Genomic DNA, 20,298 nt, shown 5'->3' on the forward strand with positions numbered 1-20,298 from the left:
CTCACAGAAAAGCTTAAAGCCTGGTCCTAAGGAACAGCTTCAAGGAAAAAGAACCATTACCCAGGAGGACTGGAAAGGTGACCCATGTTCTTCGTACTGTAGCAGAGAGTTTTCTTTTAAAGACACTCTTTCCTTACTTGAGCGTTAAGGAGAAGAGCAGCCCGGGTGAGCATACAGACATGCAGTATCGTTAAGGCCATGCTGGATTTGGGCGGGTGTCTACTTTTTGGACTAGAACTGCGCCAGGAAAGAAAGAGAAAAATGGCACGATTGTTCCTGGAGGGATCTAACAGTCTGCTGGAAAACGGGGCCCCGCGCCCTCGGTGCGGGAATGAATTATTTTGCTCTTTTCTACAAGCAAACCCTGCGCGCGGCTGCCCCCCTCGCCCCCTGCGCGCGTCTTTGCGGGTTAGTCTTAGCGCAAGCCAAGGCCTTCGCGTCCGAAGCACCCACCCACCGTTCACCTGCCCCGGGGAAGCGAAGAGGAGCGTTAGCCTGACAGCCCCAGACAGCAAAAGCCCGTCGGGGCCCAAGTAAGCCGGGGAGGGGAGGGGAGGGGAGAGGCGCGCACACGGAGCCACCCGAGCCCTACGGGGAGCGGCCCCAAAGCCGGCCTTGCAGCTGGCCCGCTGCGCGTCCGGAAGGGCAGGCGGGAGCGAGCCCCGCCCCAGCCCGAGCCCGAGCCAGTCCCTCAGCAGAGCGGGCAGGCGAGGCGAAGGGGGCCGCCGGCCGGGGGAACGAACTCACCTGCGCCCAGCCGCCGCCGCCGCCGCACAGCGGGAAGCCCCGGGTGCACCTGGGCAGGTGAGTCAGCGCGGCTGCTCCCGCTGCGGTGAGAGCCGGGGCCCCGCCCTCGCCGCTGGCTTTAACCCCTGCGGCGCCGCCCCCGGCGGCCACGGGCTGGTGTGCAAAGGCGGCCGCCCGTGCGAACAGCTCCCCGGGCAATGGAGGAGGGCAACAAAAATGATGAGGGATATGGAATTTCTTCTGTACCAGGAGAGGTTAAAAAGACCGGGACTTTCCAGCTTGGAAAATAGACAACTGAGGTCAAATGATAAGAGGTCAATAAACTCATGCAGGATGTGGAGAAAGTGAATAAGGAAGTGTTATTTACTGGTTCAGCTAACACAAGAACTAGGGGTCACCTAAGGAAATTAATAGGCAGCAGGTTGAAAACAAACAGAAGGAAGTACTTTTTCACACAATGCACAGTCGACCTGTGGATGTTGTAAAGGCCAAAACTATAACAGGGTTCAAAAAGAACTAGGTAAGTTCATGGAGGATAGGCCATCAGCAGCTGTTAGCCAAGATGGTCAGGGATGCAAGCCCATGTTCAGTGTCCCTGGCCTCTGCCTGCCAGAAGCTGAGAAAGGACCACAAGGGATAGATCACTGCATGATTGCCTGTTCTGTTCATTTGTTCTGAAGCAGCTGGCATTAGCCAGTGTTGGAAGACAGGAAGGATACTGGGCAACAGGGACCTTTGGGCTGATGCACTATGGCCATTTTTATGACATTCTAATGCCACTGCAATGGGCTCCTCACAAGCAGCCTAGGGAGATTATGGCATGGGGGGGGGGGCTAGTGAATTGTTCGAGGCTGTGCATGTGGAGTGTTCATATGGAGTTGCTTTTGATAGCTTGTCACACACCCCTCACACCTCTCAGCTGAGCCAAGAAGGGCCCAGGCTAGTAAGGGAAGCCTTGAGAAGCTACTTTTGGCAAGAGGCAGGGCGAGTAAAGGGTGGTCTCTGCTTCTCGAGCAGCCTTACAGAAATTTGTGGAGCAGAAGCTAAAAGGCAACCATACCCCACCCCGGCAGACTGCTTCATCTCTTCACTGGCGCACAGCTACTGTCCCAGCAGGCAAACAGCAAATATATTCAGATTGTTTAGCGCTGCCAGGTCTAGTTATTGTACAAGAAAAGCTCTGCCCTGCCTGGAGGAGCACATGGCTGAGAGCTTTCACACAAGCGAGGTGGGAAGGTTAGAGCCTTGCTCTGCACTGCAGTCCTGTCCACAGCAGCCCTAGGCACCTGGTGAGGCAGGAACCATGGCCAGCTGCTCTTCTCTCCACCCTGCTGAACACACACTTCTAGGCATTGTGGCTTGGTAATATGCACACAACCCTCCCCTGTGCATAGGGAGAGATCACCCTTCTTGTACATTTGGGACCCATGTCCACTTTGTGCCCTCAGCACTATTCAGGTATATCTTCCAAGGGGGGCAAATTCCAGTCCTCACGTCTTCCCCTTTCCTCCCACAGGGATTCCAGGTCTCCTACACCCAGCTGGAATCTCCCCCCCCCCAAACCAAATAAGTCAAGTTCTTGGCAGACTCCCCTGCTCTCCACCATATAGGAACAGCCTCCCCCTCTGCCAGAGAGGTGCAGCCAGGCCAAATTTCAGCAGCATTGGTGTTGCAACCTGGTGCACAGAGTCACACTCACTGATGATCTGGCCATGCCTCCATTTGTATGGGAGGGGCAGCCGGGGCAAATTTCAGTAGCACTGTGACCACATCAGACAGCTCTGGCAGCAACCTTCCTGATTCAATATAGGACCACTGCTTGTAAGTGATCAGGCCACGGCCCCCCTCAGCTCTACAGCCTATGGAACTTTGAGCAAGTGCAGGAACTTTGGAGGGGGGTTGCTGCTGTCATCAACCCCTTCCTCCCCAATTTGCACTACTGCTTTCTACCTAGGTTTCCAGATTGAAGAGCTAGGGGGAAATATTACCTTAAAAAGATGTCAGCCTGGGGCTTTCACAATTCCATCCTCTCTTGTTTCTCTTACTTCTCTGATAGTCTCTTCCCATAGGATCTCTTCTCTCCCCTCCTCCCCAGCCTGCAGCTCTCTTATAGAAAACTCCATGTTGGGGTCACTCCTCTCCTCCCTCTACGCCTCCAGGTGACATCATCTGCTCTCACAGCTTCTAGTGCTATTTCTATGCCTGTCTCCCTCCAGTCAACCCAACTTTGCTTGGCCTCTCTAACATCTCCTGGATATCTGTCAACTTAAAATTAATGTACCCAAACTGAATTCCTTGTATTCCCTCCCATACTCTCCCCATGCAATCAATTGGTTACTGTTGACACCCCCCGCCTTCTTTGTCACTCAGCCCCATAACCTTGGTGTCAACACCACCCTCTCTAAACCCACACATCCAGGCCCAGTTCAAATTTTTCCCTGCACAACATCTTCAAAACCTAGACTTTTCCATGACAATAGTTAAAACTCTCATACATCTTTCCAATCTCTCTTGATTAGTGCAACCTATTCCTCCCTGGCTTTCTGTGGCTCCATTCAGAATACTGCAATTAGCCTCTTCCTCCCCCATAATTCTGACCATGTCATCCTTCTAAGTTCCTCTACTGCTCCGTCTTCTCCACTGTAACAAAAACAGGTTTATTTTTAAAGGATTGTAACCATTTAGTGCCTCCCTCCTTTTATCCACTTTTCCAATTTATTACAGAACCCTCCAACTTCCTCCACTTTGTACACAAAGGCAGTCTCCTTGACCTGTTTGTCCACTTTTCCCACAACCTCCTGTTGTGTTTTTCCCCCCCCCATATACCATCTCCCAACTGGACTCTAAAGCCATTATAATCAAGATTTCAGTGCCCTGTACCATAGTAATACAGTAGCAGTTTTAAGCCTCTATAGACCACCACCTAAAACACTAAAATTGTACTGATTAAACTATTGCTTTAGAAAGAGATTTAATTAAATCAGTGCAATTCTCTTGTGTGAGCACTCTTAAAAATCCGTATCAGAATGGGTAATACTGATTTAGCTTAATTCTTAAATGGTATGGGGCTCAGATGCTCATTTAAGTTTTCTAATTTCTTCAGGCTACATCACCACACTAGTTGAGGAGTGTGCCAAATTTTAAAATAGGAATACTGATTTTTTTTTTTTAAAATAAAAGGCAGACCTTTTCCTTACATGCAGGAAGTTTGGGATGAATACCCGTACAAAACTGTAACCAACACATCCTCCCCAGTAATTGTGTTAAGCCAGTCCTTTTCCAAGTTTTGTCACTGACACAGTCTTCCAAGCGGCTTCGTTATCTGGGTATTGGTAGCAGCCCATTTCTTCAGTGTTATGATTATGGAAGTTCAACAGGCAGTGCAGAAGCCACACAGAGCAGAAAAAGGGCAGAGGTACAAGTAGTCTTCCTGTATACGCCTGCACAGTGGACAGCATATCCACAAGAGGACCAGGAAAATTTTTAAAAAGTGGAGATCTCACAAGGCTGAGATGGACAATAGCCTGGCTCCTTTCCACACCAACCAGATTCAAAGATCCCAGCCAGAAGGGACTGTGGTGATCATCTAGTCTAGCTTGTATAACAGGCCATAGAACTTCCACAAAATTCCGGGAGCGTATCTTTTAGAAAAACATCCTATCAGAGAATGAGCATCAGCATGAATGAGTGGGGTGTGCATGGGGGGCAAGGACGGATGAACATTTCAATGGGTATCCCAAGTACTTGTAGCATTCTGGCTACATTAGGCAGGAAGCTTCTGTGGTTCTTCCCCACCTCCCCCATGCACACCACATTGACTGCAGCAGTAAAGAGTTAGAATAGAGTTCCAGCTACAACCAAACACTTCTAAAAACATTTTAAAAGCTGTTTTGGGTAAACAAAAATCTGCTGTGTTCTTCCAATGCACAAGACACACTTCCTGTTACTTTAACATGAAAACCTAATTCCATGGGAAAGTGACTAGTACAAGAAATGTTGTCTTGTTAGTTCACTATTTTGTATTAGTATAACATAGCCCAAAAGACTGCTGAAACTGGGGCAAATTCTACCTATGCGCCACCAATAAATATGGTTGCAGGGATCAGAGCTGCATCAGAGTAATAGAAAGCACATAAAACAGGGCGGAGTGTTGGCAGTCCAAGATTTTATATTAAAAAACACAAGAGAACAGAGATTGTTCTGTTTGAATATTTTAATACCTGCATTGCTTTCATCACGCAATTAAACAGTTTGTAAGATTCATTTATCACAAATGTTTGTCAATATTTTTCCCCAGAAACATCTTTCCTACATCTGGGCACATGCACCCAAACACACTGTATAAAAAACCTCATTCATAACATGAGAGGAAGGGCAGGCATCATTCATGTAAACATCTTTCTTTAGAGTTATCCATTGTTTTAAAAGTCATAAATAAACCTAATGATGTTCAATAAGGCTCACAGTTCTAGTACAAATGTCATAAAACACCTATCAAGTTCTGTATACAAGCTAATTATTGTGGGATTCACTTCTCAAGTCACATGTAAGCTTACCCCCAGACTGGATTCTTTAGCATACCTTAGAATTCAGAGACCGAACAATTGTGGCCTAAAAAGTGTAAAAATAGCAGAAACTGTCAGAGCTGGCAGCTTAGATAAAATGGAATGGTTTCCAGTCTCAGTTTTAGTTAACTAAGTACAGTAGTTATTTTGAAATAAAATTAATTACAGTTGAAAAAAGTTTTATAGGAGAAGACTGAGACTGAAGCTTTCATTATATAATGCATATAACTGAGGGAGAATTGAAAGGTTTGTCTTAAAGATGTGATTGGCCAGGGTATTGAAATGACAGTTATATGCAACACTACATACATATTCTCTCTCAATAGCTTATCTATTAGCTACTGTAAGGATAATATGCTGCATCTCCAAATTTTAAAAGTTTCATGTATTCATTTTCAGTTATACTCAGATCTTATAAAAAGACACCCTTGTAAATCTGATTTCAAATAGAGGGGAACTTTTTTTTTTTAAAATATATTCATTCTACCATGAAAATATTTCATACAAACATCTATTTACATACAAACACGTTAAAACTTGTGAAAAGGGTTTCCCACACCTGTGGTTTTATGGCTTGAATTCATTGCTTTGAATTTATATACCTAGTTCCTTTGAAAAAAGAATGAAGTCTATTTAAAAATCAAATGTATCTGAAATAAAATTAGAGAAGGGCAGCTTCTGCTGAACTGGAGGGAAAAAGACAGACACAAGAAGGATCCACTGGATAGTTAGAAATCAGTGTTCAAAACCTTTGATCTATGACAGGTAAACATACAACCATCAATCGTGCAACAATTTTTTAAAAGTCATTTGGAATACAATTAATAATCACTACTTCCAAAATATAGTTCTAAGGCTGCTAGTTCCATAGAGATATCCCCAGATTCTCCACTGGTTTAAGTAAGTGCAAATACATTGATTCCAGTGGAGTGGTGTATGCTTATATCAGATGGGTGAAGTTGGTCCTCTGTCTCAAGTTGCCCATCCAAATACTCGAACATTAGGTTACTTATGATACTATATACATTGCCCCTGGTTTTTTAAGGACCATGTTTCAGCTAAATGGGAAATAGTGCTTTCCTTTTTTTTATTTTTTTTTTTAAATAAAAAGTTATCTGGTACCATTGGACCAAATTGAGAGGTGGCCTCCAGAGGCATGTATGGGCAGAGAGCTTTAGGATACATCTGTTGTGCAGATGAAATAAAGCCACAAAGAATCTGATCTGGGGAATCCCGTACCTCTGACCACCACCAATGTCCTCTCCAAGGGGATGTCAAGTCAAGTGAAAGTGGTCAAAATCGAAAGCTTTTCAAGGCAGAGATAATGCCTTCCTGTGTTTTAATACAGCCACTAGTGCAATGGGGCTGCAAGCATCTTCGGGTTCTACTGCAATATAAGTGACACCCACAAACTGCAGCTGGGTAAATGGGACCACACAGTATGAATAAGTAGGATCCAAAGCCAATGGAAAAGGGAAGCAGATGGGCTACATCTACCACTACCACAGACATCCAGCAGTAGCTAGAAGCAAACTAGGTGCACAGGCTGTTCTGTGCCTGAAGCACATGGTGGTGGTTGTGAATCCCCCGGTAGTCCTGCTGAGTTCTCTTGCTGCTTTGTTCACACAGGAACATTACTGTGGCTCTGATCCCTTGTTTGGGATTGTATAATGATAGTCTCCCCTTTAATTTTAAGGCCTTTTAAGGCTTAAAAAACTCTATTCACTCCATAAATGTCTAAGTTCTCACACCACAGATCATCATGGAGGTGGAGATCATCATCAAACAAGGTCCCAGATGATCTTTTGACTGTCTGTTTCACCAGTGAGCAGTTAAAAGTAGATGAGAATTTCAGAAAGGCAGAATGAAGTAGAGAATTCATGTAGTCAAATCTTTCTAACCCATTCCACTTTCCACTCAGGTTGACTAATGGTCAGCAAAACCCAACTCCAACATGATTTTGATTTTCCAGAATTATCCCAGCTCAGATTTGTCAGGTTGACTTTTGTGAATTAATTCCTCTTAACTTGAGCAAAGCTCAGCGTGACACCCTCGTCAGATTTGTAGTTAAAATGGCCAAAACCAGAGGGAGGTTCAACAGATACAGGAATGCAAGGTGGCCAAATTATGGCATCAGAATCTCCTGGAAACCCCTCAGAATCCTTAAAAGGCATGTGTTGAGCATGACTAAGAAAACAGCCTAATCCCACTTCCCTGTTCCTGAAGTCCACAAAATACACCTAGCAGCTAACATTACAGTTTAGAGCCCTTCTTCTCATGCTGCTTTGGCTCTTCTACAATTACTAGGTCTTTCAGCAACCTCAGGTTCCTCGATTTCTCTAGTTTCATAAGAGACTTGATGCTAGCTCTCCACAAACTACTGGACTCCTGATTACAATGACAAGCTGCTGTCTTGGCAGTGCTTGGTCCTAGCCAGATTACCTGGCAGAAAGACAAAGGCGATCTAGGGCACAAACCACCATAGTATTTAGGTTGAGGACTGATTTGCAAACTGCTTTATGTGCTGCTCCTTCATAAGGAGGAGCTGGGGCAATCATCTTATTACAGATACTTATTTATGGGAAGATTTTGCAGACCCTGATACAAACAAGGAGGCTGGAATTGGAGTCACACCCAAATCACAATGAGCATCTAGGTGGGGACTACATATTCTGCTGTGCCATCCTCCAGGAATAAAGAATACTATGCCACGTAGTCAAGCAGTGTTCCCTGGACAGCATGTGTCCCTATCTGTAGTTCATCTGCCTTCAATTTCTTGTAATAGGACATGTCTTTGCCAGGCTCTGAGCACAACAGTTTGCTGTCCTCATGTGAATCTAACTCTGTTTAGATTTTGGTTTCATTTCATATTAGCAACACAGTAAATGTATCCATTCTCCTGTGGGCCACTTTACATAAAGACTACTTGCCTAGAACCAGAGAGAAATTTTCTGTATAGGTCTCTTAAGTGCCACTACTCACAACTCATTTCACAAAAATATTTTACCTGAAGGTTCCACAAGTTTATCTGCAAGGTCTAGAATGGATTAACAAATTAAACTGCAGGCTACCCATGTAATTCTGAACAATCAAAGGTTATTGAGCCAACAAGGCCATTGAAACACATGAATATATATCAGACTGCATTTCAAGCCAAAGTCAGTGTCCCTGTAAAAGAAATGGGTATTTACACCAGCAATTTCCAATCCCCGAGAGCCCACAGGAGAAATGAAAAAGAATCAGACCTGACTCAAAACAAAGATGTTGATGTTATAAGATGTGTAATTGGGGAAGAACCAGCAGGAGGATCAACAGATTCTAATGGAGCAGGGAGTAGTATAGTAATGTGAAGAGAGAGACTAAGCTTTTGCTTATCATAATTATGGCACATCCTCAGACTTCAACATCCTTAAATCAGTACTTGATAATCTACTTGCCCAACACCAAAATGAATGGCTTTAGAAAAAAACCAAACAATTAAGACCATTATTTTGGCAACCTGCGGGCTTAATTCTCTATTTTTGCATTACAACAATCAAGTCTGTAAGCAGCAGAAAGCATTTGTCTAATGTTTGCCTTAAAAAACAAAACAGATCACCTCCATGAACAAAGTTCATGGGAGACAGCAGAGGCAGGAATCAAAGTGAAGCAAGAGGACTGTAGCAGACAGAACACCTTATACAAGATTTTCCAAGTGACATGGAAATGTAAGCAACCTCCCTATGGACAATTACCTAGAGTAAGTCAAATCAGTTCGCTATTCATTCATAGCAGAGTTCAGCCAGACCATTTGTGTTTCCCATTGAAACACAACCCTAATTTTCAAGATCCTTTCAACAGTTTAAAGGAAGACATGCCTCTAATAAAGAAGCAGTTACGCCTCAACATTGTGATGCTCTTAAAATGTTGATCTGTGAGGAGGCAGGAATAGTTCTAACATTCATATTTCCTTTTGAGAATCATCTGCTGAAGTGGTATTGTCAATCAGCCTTTGACAACTCTCCACTACGTGTGAGGATCAGTTTGGTCTTAGCATACCCAAGCTGAGTCACCAAAATATCATCTGTGTAGGCTACCTGCCATATATGAAGAAACACCAATGTGCCTACAGTCTCCAGAGTGAAGGAGTGGGTGTTGAAAAAACCTGCATTCTGATCTTTGCTGGGAGTGCGCCATGGAACCCAGGGCATAGACCCACCAACTGAAGATTAGCTTCTGTGCAAGCCTAAACGTCAAAGTCCTCAAAAGGCTTTGTGATCAACAATTGTATGAGCTAAATAAATAGAGCCCCAAATTAAAGAGGGCCTTACTTAAATTCCCTAACTTTGTATGTACACCACATTGAGGATCTTCACAGCATAAAATAGCAACATCATTCTTCTGTGTCTTTGGTCCATCCAATGCATTCTCTAAAAACATTAGTTCCTATACCGTCAGATGCTTTTCTCTATTTGAATTGGAAACCTGTATTCATACTAGTTTTCAGATCCAAGAAAACTGGATGGGTAGCTCTCAACTCTTAAAGCAACAGATCAAAGATGCTACTGCTCTTGTAGAAATTTAGGTCTAATTTTCCCTAAAATCTTTGTATGTCACACACACACGCAATTCTATACTCATTTAAAAGTAAGCATATTGAAAATGCATTTTAACTGTTCCTGAACTACTTAAAACCCCCAAACACAAAGGTCAGCACGATTGTAGATGCCCAAGAAGGCCCGGATTATCTAAACTGAAATGGTGGCTTTATTAATCTCTTCTACAACATTAGGCGAGATTTGTTCATTTCCAGATGAATGTTCAGGAGCCCGTTATCTGCTGAAGTAGATCTATAAACAAGAGAAGCTGACATTTTCTAAATGTCTCTTAACAATAGCGACTGATGTTTTTACATTAATTGTTTCAGTCTTTCCGTAAAACCCCTTTTGCAGTTGCTATTTGAATCTTAGTATGTCATCTATCATTAAACTCATTTACTATGCCTCAAAATGAACAAGACCAGTATGGACCATATTCTCTGCAGATGTTATACCAGTAGAGACGCTGACCCTCTATACTAACCCAGGACTACCTTCTGCCTGCAGATGCATATACTTCTACTGACTTCAAAGGCAGAATTCAGCCTTAAGAATTAGTAGCTCTGATAAGTGAGACATAGAAAGAAGAAGTCCCCCAGACACCATCCAATGCTTCCCCCCTCCCCGAACATAGGTGCTGGAAGTAAGGGTGCTGGCTTAAAGTGTTTTCCTTCATATAGATGGTTTACAGTTTGGTACGATGGCTCTCCGCACCCCCACAAAATAGTTCCAGCACCCTTGCTCCTGAATGTCAATCTTAAAAATAATAAAAAATCAAACCCCACTTTCTCATCTTTAAACATCTTCATGCAAATACATGTTAATTCATGTGCGATAATCATAATTAAACAGTGTATCCCAGCCCCAAAGGCCAAACACGTGTTTGTTTTGGACATGAACATCACTAAAACTATTTATATAAAACGCCACAAAGATCTATACACAGCACTCTCTCTCTCTCTCAAGTACACAAACCTTTTTCACTGGTCAGAAAGGTTTTCTCCTGCAAGAGAGGATTTGTAAAAAGAACAACGCTCAGATAAGAGGACCAGGGAATTAAAAACCCAGCCTCCCATACACCAATAAATAAACTGCTCTATTGCAAGATTAAGATCAAAGGTTTAAAAAGGCAAATTACACTATTAGAGAATATCAAAATATTATCATCACAAATGGCATGTATGTAAAATGCAGTCACACAGTAATGCCTAGGCCGTAGAAATAGTAACACTGAAGTCTGCTGACTAGAAGTGAATGATCTTTTCATTTTCGGTCTAATCTTTTGGCATCTTTGCATATGGTGCAGAATTAGATAAAAGCTACTAAAAATATCACGCTGCCTTGTATAGATATTTAATAATTCTTTCAGATAAGACTGGTGCAACACTAGCTAATTTAAAATCTGCTATGAATAACGCAGTCAAACCTAGTTAGTACGCAAGAAACTGGTTTCTAACACTGAATGAGAGGTTATGATGCAACAGCATGAACAAATCCCTGGTTGTCCAGTTTTCAGTATAAAGGTAGTGCATAGATCAAATTTTCTATTTCAGTTTGCTGAACTGAGAATTTTCCTGCATTTCACTTCTGCTGGGCAGCCTCGAAGGCTTTCAGTTCCACCTGGTACCATTCTGGTGCTTCTGGCCCATTCTGCCCGATGGGATTGTGATCATATCCATAAGCCACTGTTAGTTCTTCATCCTTCTCCACAGCCCTGATGGTGCGTATACACTTGACTGGGCCAAAACGAGGATGAACAAACCTAAACAATGAGGAGTATACACTGTAAATTTTAGCCCTTTAGTAAACTTTTTTTTAAAAAACACTAAACCTTCAAATGTAAATTCACGATCCCCTGCCACACAGACCCCTTTAATTAATAAATTTAATTTAATTTAATTTAACCCCTCTAATTAATATTTAAGCCATCAAATCAGTCTTGTGCCTCAAACAGTTGTTTGGCACTTAGCAATATTTATGAAACCTTGATTTACATGAATTTTAAGAAATTGTTTAAGGAGTTACTGCCTTGAACTTCAAGACTTACTCTGGTGTAAGATTTAAAAAAGGCTTCAAATACTGTGTCATGTTACATCAAAAAAAACCAACTCTGAAACTGTGACTTGGGTATTCTCAATATTCCTGTAAGATATTGATGGTCTCAAAAAAGTAGTGTCTGATTTGTGCAGGACTTACAACTACCTTCATAATAGGCCAACAATGAATATTATTTGCAACAGGGGAAGTCAATCATCCATGTTTATCTACTACAGGTTATTTACTAAGCCCTGGTCTACACTAGGACTTTAGGTCGAATTTAGCAACGTTAAATCGATTTAAACCTGCACCCGTCCACACAGTGAAGCCCTTTATTTCGACTTAAAGGGCTCTTAAAATCGATTTCCTTACTCCACCCCTGACAAGTGGATTAGCGCTTAAATCGACGTTCCCAGCTTGAATTTGGGGTACTGTGGACACAATTCGATGGTATTGGCCTCCGGGAGCTATCCCAGAGTGCTCCATTCTGACCGCTCTGGACAGCACTCTCAACTCAGATGCACTGGCCAGGTAGACAGGAAAAGAACCGCGAACTTTTGAATCTCATTTCCTGTTTGGCCAGCGTGGCAAGCTGCAGGTGACCATGCAGAGCTCATCAGCACAGGTGACCATGATGGAGTCCCAGAATCGCAAAAGAGCTCCAGCATGGACCGAACGGGAGGTACGGGATCTGATCGCTGTTTGGGGAGAGGAATCCGTGCTATCAGAACTCCGTTCCAGTTTTCGAAATGCCAAAACCTTTGTCAAAATCTCCCAGGGCATGAAGGACAGAGGCCATAACAGGGACCCGAAGCAGTGCCGCGTGAAACTGAAGGAGCTGAGGCAAGCCTACCAGAAAACCAGAGAGGCGAACAGCCGCTCTGGGTCAGAGCCCCAAACATGCCGCTTCTATGATGAGCTGCATGCCATTTTAGGGGGTTCAGCCACCACTACCCCAGCCGTGTTGTTTGACTCCTTCAATGGAGATGGAGGCAATACGGAAGCAGGTTTTGGGGACGAAGAAGATGATGATGAGGAGAAGGTTGTAGATAGCTCACAGCAAGCAAGCGGAGAAACCGGTTTTCCCGACAGCCAGGAACTGTTTCTCACCCTAGACCTGGAGCCAGTACCCCCCGAACCCACCCAAGGCTGCCTCCTGGACCCAGCAGGCGGAGAAGGGACCTCTGGTGAGTGTACCTTTTAAAATGCTATACATGGTTTAAAAGCAAGCATGTGAAAGGATTACTTTGCCCTGGCATTTGCGGTTCTCCTAGATGTAGTCCTAAAGCCTTTGCAAAAGGTTTCTGGGGAGGGCAGCCTTATTTCGTCCTTCATGGTAGGACACTTTATCACTCCAGGCCAGTAACACATACTCGGGAATCACTGTAGAACAAAGCATTGCAGTGTATGTTTGCTGGCATTCAACCAAAATCCGTTCTTTATCTCTCTGTGTTATCCTCAGGAGAGTGAGATATAATTCATGGTCACCTGGTTGAAATAGGGTGCTTTTCTTCAGGGGACACTCAGTATAGCCCATTCCTGCTGGGCTGTTTGCCTGTGGCTGAACAGAAATGTTCCCCGCTGTTAGCCACAGGGAGGGGGGAAGGTTGAGGGGGTAGTCACGCGGTGGGAGGAGGCAAAATGCGACCTTGTAACGAAAGCACATGTGCTATGTATGTAATGTTAACAGCAAGGTTTACCCTGAAAGAGTGTAGCGACTGTTTTATAAAATGTGTCTTTTTAAATACCGCTGTCCCTTTTTTTTTTCTCCACCAGCTGCATGTGTTTCAATGATCACAGGATCTTCTCCTTCCCAGAGGCTAGTGAAGCTTAGAAAGAAAAAAAAACGCACTCGCGATGAAATGTTCTCCGAGCTCATGCTGTCCTCCCACACTGACAGCATAGACGAATGCGTGGAGGCAAATAATGTCAGAGTGCAGGAAAGCACAAAATGACCGGGAGGAGAGGTGGAGGGCTGAAGAGAGTAAGTGGCGGGCTGAAGAGAGGGCTGAAGCTCAAATGTGGCGGCAGCGTGATGAGAGGAGGCAGGATTCAATGCTGAGGCTGCTGCAGGACCAAACCAGAATACTCCAGTGTATGGTTGAGCTGCAGCAAAGGCAGCTGGAGCACAGACTGCCACTGCTGCCCCTCTGTAACCAACCGCCCTCCTCCCCAAGTTCCATAGCCTCCACACCCAGACGCCCAAGAACGCGGTGGGGGGGCCTCCGGCCAACCAGCCACTCCACAACAGAGGATTGCCCAAAAAAAAGAAGGCTGTCATTCAATAAATTTTAAAGTTGTAAACTTTTAAAGTGCTGTGCTTAAAGTGCTGTGTGGCATTTTCCTTCCCTCCTCCACCACCCCTCCTGGGATACCTTGGTAGTCATCTCCCTATTTGTGTGATGAATGAATAACGAATGCATGACTGTGAAGCAGCAATGACTTTATTGCCTCTGCAAGCGGTGATTAAAGGGAGGAGGGGAGGGTGGTTAGCTTACAGGGAAGTAGAGTGAACCAAGGGGCGGGGGGTTTCATCAAGGAGAAACAAACAGAACTTTCACACTGTAGCCTGGCCAGTCATGAAACTGGTTTTCAAAGCTTCTCTGATGCGTACCGCGCCCTCCTGAGCTCTTCTAACCGCCCTGGTGTCTGGCTGCGCGTAACCAGCAGCCAGGCGATTTGCCTCAGCCTCCCACCCCGCCATAAACGTCTCCCCCTTACTCTCACAGATATTGTGGAGCACACAGCAAGCAGTAATAACAGTGGGAATATTGGTTTCGCTGAGGTCTAAGCGAGTCAGTAAACTGCGCCAGCGCGCCTTTAAACGTCCAAATGCACATTCTACCACCATTCTGCACTTGCTCAGCCTGTAGTTGAACAGCTCCTGACCACTGTCCAGGCTGCCTGTGTACGGCTTCATGAGCCATGGCATTAAGGGGTAGGCTGGGTCCCCAAGGATACATATAGGCATTTCAACATCCCCAACAGTTATTTTCTGGTCTGGGAAGAAAGTCCCTTCCTGCAGCTTTTGAAACAGACCAGAGTTCCTGAAGATGCGAGCGTCATGCACCTTTCCCGGCCATCCCACGTTGATGTTGGTGAAACGTCCCTTGTGATCCACCAGAGCTTGCAGCACTATCGAAAAGTACCCCTTGCGGTTTATGTACTCGCCGGCTTGGTGCTCTGGTGCCAAGATAGGGATATGGGTTCCGTCTATAGCCCCACCACAGTTAGGGAATCCCATTGCAGCAAAGCCATCCACTATGACCTGCACATTTCCCAGGGTCACTACCCTTGATATCAGCAGATCTTTGATTGCGTGAGCTACTTGCATCACAGCAGTCCCCACAGTAGATTTGCCCACTCCAAATTGATTCCTAACTGACCGGTAGCTGTCTGGCGTTGCAAGCTTCCACAGGGCTATCGCCACTCGCTTCTCAACTGTGAGGGCTGCTCTCATCCTGGTATTCATGCGCTTCAGGGCAGGGGAAAGCAAGTCACAAAGTTCCATGAAAGTGCCCTTACGCATGCGAAAGTTTTGCAGCCACTGGGAATCGTCCCAGACCTGCAACACTATGCGGTCCCACCAGTCTGTGCTTGTTTCCCGAGCCCAGAATCGGCGTTCCACAGCATGAACCTGCCCCATTAGCACCATGATGCATGCATTGGCAGGGCCCATGCTTTCAGAGAAATCTGTGTCCATGTCCTGATCACTCACGGGACCGCGCTGACGTCGCCTCCTCGCCCGGTATCGCGTTGCCATGTTCTGGTGCTGCATATACTGCTGGATAATGCGTGTGATGGTTGATGTGCTCCTAATTGCCAAAATGAGCTCAGCGGCCTCCATGCTTGCCTTGGTATGGCGTCCGCACAGAAAAAAGGCGCGGAACGATTGTCTGCCGTTGCTCTGACGGAGGGAGGGGCGACTGACGACACGGCTTACAGGGTTGGCTTCAGGGAGCTAAAATCAACAAAGGGTGTGCCTGTACATCAAGGAGTATTTCAGGCAGGACTGCACGGAGGGTTCCAATAAGAAATGGTGCACCAAAGTTATCGTTGTTATTGGAACAAGGAGGTTAGCCTGGCCTCTGATTGATACATGGCTAGATTAACCTCGCTGCGCCTTCTCTGTGACTGACTGCAGTGTGATCTAGACAGGGGAGGAGGAAAATGAGTACAAAACAAATCTGGTCTATTTCTTGTTCTGACCCACTCCATCTATCCTTTACATCTTTGGCTGGCAGCAGACAAAAAAGGCGCGAAATGATTGTCTGCCTTTGCTTTCACGGGGGGAGGGAGAGTGGGAACGGGGTCCTGACGATATGTACCCAGAACCACCCGCGACAATGTTTTAGCCCCATCAGGCATTGGGATCTCAACCCAGAATTCCAATGGGCAGCGGAGACTGCGGGAACTGTGGGATAGCTACCCACAGTGCAACGCTCCGGAAGTCGACGCTTGCCTCGGTACTGTGGAAGCGCTCCGCCGAGTTAATGCACTTAGAGCATTTTCTGTGGGGACACACACACTCGAATATATAAAACCGATTTCAAAAAAACCGACTTCTATAAATTCGACCTAATTTCGTAGTGTAGACATACCCTAAATGTTTTACAAGAGCACACTTCTGCTCATCTTCCCCAGGGACTCGCTGTAAGCAAGGCAGTTTTTTAATCTGTAAGTGTCCAACCCATTATAGTTGTAGGTAACAAAAGAGTACTAGAACTTCGAGGGGGGGAGGCAGAAACACCCCAAAACTAGTTTTTTCATTTTTTGTGGATTTTTCTTTTTTAAACTTTGACAGCACTTTGTATAAAAAAGATTTCACTGTTTCCCAGGAACAGTCGGCATTATCCAAAACTATTTTTAACTGTCAATTTTTTTTTTTAAAGTGCCCCCCCCCCCCCCCCGGAACATAATGCAGAAGTTTGAGAAGAACCAAAGGTCTTGGGGTCAAAATCAGGCCAAAGAGAGCCAAGAAAGCAGCACTATTGTTTTCACATGAACAATGAATAAGCAAATATTGACTTGATGTGTAGAATTCACTCAAGAGATGTGAAAGAGTACAGTCATGAGTTTTTTAATTTGCCCTTCCTGTATACTGTTTTGTGTCTAGGTAGGTTGATTCAATAAGTTCAAAATATTATCACTAAATTAACAGATTCTAAGAGTGATCATCTAGTCCAGGGGTTCTCAATGAATTTTTTTGTGGCTTCAGAGTGCAGCCATCAACTCTTGCCGGTGGCCGCTGTTCTAATTTTAACTAAAATTCCTAATTAAGTTTAAGACAGACAAATAAATATGCACATATACATGTCCAAATCATTACAATTTATTTTTTGGGGATTTTTTGCAGACAAAAATATAACATACACTTGTCTCTATTCTTTATTCGATCTAAAGAGAACAGAAACACAAATAAGGTGCTTTGCACGTTCTTGTCTTTTTGGTTGTTTATTTTGCTTTTTTGGTTGCTTTTTTAAAGACTTGCTAGCTAGTAAGTCTGCTGCTGTGAAAAGTGATATTAACAAACATCACTTTTCACAGCAGCAGATTCACTCAGCCCTGGCATGCCCAGGAACAAATCAAGCCCTGGATGGGGAGGTGGGTAGGCAGGCAGTGGGGGCCAGAGGTGATGGGGATAAAGGACGGGGGGCTGAGGGAGAGCCCAGAGCTGGAGCCTCCTGCCCACCCCAGGGAAGGTGAGGAATCCTACTCGTCCAGCATTTGTCTCTCTAGATGGGGGGCAGGACCCAACCCCGGCTGGCAGCCTTGATGGAGGTGTCACTGCTTTGCCTCCATCACTGCCCAGGAGGTTGTGGCCACAAGAAAAGCTCCTGGTGGCCACATTTGAGAAACGCTGATTTAGTCTGACTTCCTGTCTAACAGAGGCCATAGAATCTCCCCAAAATAATTCCTATTTGAGCTAGAATGTATCTTATAGAAAAAAAATAAAAAAATCCATTAAAAATTGCCAGTGATGGGGAAACTCCCCACTTAAGTTGTTCTAGTGGTTAATTACCCTCATTCTTAACAGTTTGTGACTTATTTCCAGTCTGAATTTGCCTAGCTTCAACTTTCAGCCTTTGGATCTTTTATACCTTTGTCTCTTAGGCTAATGAGCCCTTTTATCAAATTTCTGTTCCCCATGTAGGTACTTACAGCCTGTGATCAAGTTACCTCTTAACCTTCTCTTTGTTAAGCTAAAATCAACTGAACTCCTTGAGTCTAATCACTATATGGCATGTTTTCCAATCCTTTGATCATTCTCAGTGAGGGTTGCGTTTGGGGGTGCGGGCTCTGGGGTGGGGCCAGGGATGAGGAGTTTAGGGTGTGCGAGGGGGCTCCGGGCTAGGTGGGGGAGTGGAGGGAGGGGTGCAGGCTCTGGAGTGGAGCTGGGGATGAGGAGTTTGGGGTGAAGGAGGGTGGTCCAGGCTGGGATCGAGAGATTCGGAGGGCAGGAGAGGGATCATGGCTGGGGCTGGGGCGAGGCTCAGAGGTCCAGGCTCCAGGCGGCGCTTACCTCAAGTGGCTCCCGGAAGCAGTGGCATGTTCCCCATCCGGCTCCTACGCGGAGGTGTGGTCAGGCAGCTCTGCACACTGCCCTGTCCACAGGCACCGCCTCTGCAGCTCCCATTGACACACTGGAGGGAGCCACTGGAGCATGTAGGAGCCAGAGGAGGGCCATGTGCCGCTTCTGGGAGCCGTGTGGAGCGGCCCCCAACCCTGCACCCTGGCTGGAATGGGGAAGGCCCCAGGCCCTGCTCCCCAGCGGGAGCTCGAGGGCTGGCTTAAAATGGCTTGCCCACCCCTGTGTAGCCAGTGTTAATGGGTGCCATAAAAATATTTTTATTTATTTATTTATTTGCTCTATAGACCATTGCAGAGGCACTTGAGGCTGTGGCTGTGCTGAGGAGCTGGCAGGGGCTTCATGTATCTCCCATTTTCTCCCCCCCACCGCCCCCAACATCAATAGGGTTCTGACCATTTATTTCCTATAAGATTCCCTGACATTTGGAACATAATATCATATGCAGTGATCAGAAGTGGTGTGCAAAAATCATTGAAGACAAATAGAGAAACGTTGAGTGCAAGACCTTTGCAAGTTTGGCTGAAAATATATGTAATTATGTTGTTAAATTGGCAAGGATTCAGAGAAGAGCACCCCCTCCCGCAACCTAACCCCAATTTTGTGAACATTCATGGCCCGCCATATAATTTCTATTCCCAGATGTGGCTCTCAGGCCAAAAAGTTTGCCCACCCCTGTGCTAGCATAACAATACTCCTATTTTATCTCTGCCCATTCTCCCAATGGGATTTAAAATGTTGGAACCCTGAATAACTTCTCTCAGATAGAAAGGTGGGGTGGGGGGAGTGAAGGAATGTGGGGGTGCACATAGCTGTTGGCATGGGGGACCCTGTTGTGGGTGGAGGGGAGAGTATGGGCCACCCAGAACCCCTGCCATGTAGGAGGACCCTGGAATGAGTGGCACAAAACCTCTGGTGAGGGAGCTTGGAGACCCTGACATGGGAGAAAAAGGGAATAGGGGCCATAGAGAGAGTTGCTGGTGTTTGGAGGAGGAAGTTGCGAGGAGTCCCTGGAAACAGAGCGGGAAAAGGGAGGGATACAAGGAGCCCCTGGTATGTGAAATAAGTTTGGTCTCTACAAGCTACAAAGCATACCCCCCCACCCCTTACTATATTGTTTTAAAATATGTACATCCTTACACATTTGTATATGTCAACAGTTTTTCAGCTACTGAAGAGTACTAGAAAAAATTCTTATTTTTGAGGCTTCATGTTCCTAAATGATGCACTGTAAAACATTCTCTGTCAAATGCTAGGAGTGAGGCAGCCATGGCCCTATCCTTGGACAGCTAAGATTTATGTTTCAGCCAAGGATGCTGTATTTTGTGTATTTGAGAATCAATGGTCAGACACAAACGCATAATAAACATGCAATATAATTCTAAACCTGAACCTGCCCTCAATGTTTAGAGATGCTGAGCACCTGCAATGCCCACTTGATGCAAGTCTCCGGTCCAGTACACAGAGACTGCAGTGAACCTGAAGAAAGACTCTTGGATCCAGAGAGTACATCCAGCCATCTCAAAACATTGTACAAGCACAGTGCACTATAGTGCAGCAATCTCACCTCTGCAGCGTTTGGTCTGAAAAACAGGCTAATACTTACGGGTCATAGGTGCAATTAGGAGTGAAGGAGTGGTTGGCCTTATGCCCCAGCGAGGCACAATACTTGGTGGCATGGTTGTAAGGCTCTGGCACATCTATGACTGTTTCATCATCCAGGGCTATTGTGTTTCCATTGAGGGCCCAGTCTCTGCTGTCCACCTGATTTGCAAGTTAAAAA

General features: G+C 45.2%; 2 protein-coding genes across 8 annotated transcripts in view; one reads left to right on the forward strand and one right to left on the reverse strand.

The window, feature by feature from the left end:
• The window catches only part of SETD7 (SET domain containing 7, histone lysine methyltransferase), a 56,653-nt gene that overhangs the window by 14,088 nt on the left and 22,267 nt on the right, over positions 1 to 20,298 (reverse strand). The window contains exons 7-8 of one of the 7 annotated variants that reach the window (XM_073341169.2): positions 20,122 to 20,279; positions 4,925 to 11,651 (exon numbers count right to left, since the gene is read on the reverse strand). The exons of 2 other annotated variants lie outside the window; for them this stretch is intronic. In XM_073341169.2, the coding sequence (XP_073197270.1) occupies positions 11,471 to 11,651; positions 20,122 to 20,279 (339 nt within the window). In that variant the 3' untranslated portion in view covers positions 4,925 to 11,470. Of the gene's footprint in view, positions 1 to 4,924; positions 11,652 to 14,352; positions 16,077 to 17,019; positions 17,324 to 20,121; positions 20,280 to 20,298 lie in introns of those variants that run through there. 4 more of the 7 variants (XM_073341170.2, XM_073341172.2, XM_073341171.2 and 1 more) reach the window with 4 other exon arrangements.
• Positions 12,193 to 14,299, forward strand: LOC140910404 (myb/SANT-like DNA-binding domain-containing protein 2). The gene is made up of 2 exons (XM_073341174.2): positions 12,193 to 13,113; positions 13,703 to 14,299. The coding sequence occupies exons 1-2, from the start codon at positions 12,531 to 12,533 to the stop codon at positions 13,879 to 13,881; spliced, it is 762 nt and encodes a 253-aa protein (XP_073197275.1). The 5' UTR covers positions 12,193 to 12,530; the 3' UTR covers positions 13,882 to 14,299.

The sequence above is a fragment of the Lepidochelys kempii genome, chromosome 4 (assembly GCF_965140285.1).
Source record: "Lepidochelys kempii isolate rLepKem1 chromosome 4, rLepKem1.hap1, whole genome shotgun sequence".
NCBI classification, from domain to species: domain Eukaryota; kingdom Metazoa; phylum Chordata; order Testudines; family Cheloniidae; genus Lepidochelys; species Lepidochelys kempii.

Excerpts from the sequence above, each read along its gene's own strand:
- LOC140910404 (XM_073341174.2), top strand. The coding sequence starts at position 12,531 with ATGCAGAGCTCATCAGCACAGGTGACCATGATGGAGTCCCAGAATCGC. Across the intron at positions 13,114-13,702 it reads AGGCGGAGAAGGGACCTCTG|CTGCATGTGTTTCAATGATC; the intron begins GTGAGTGTACCT and ends TTTCTCCACCAG.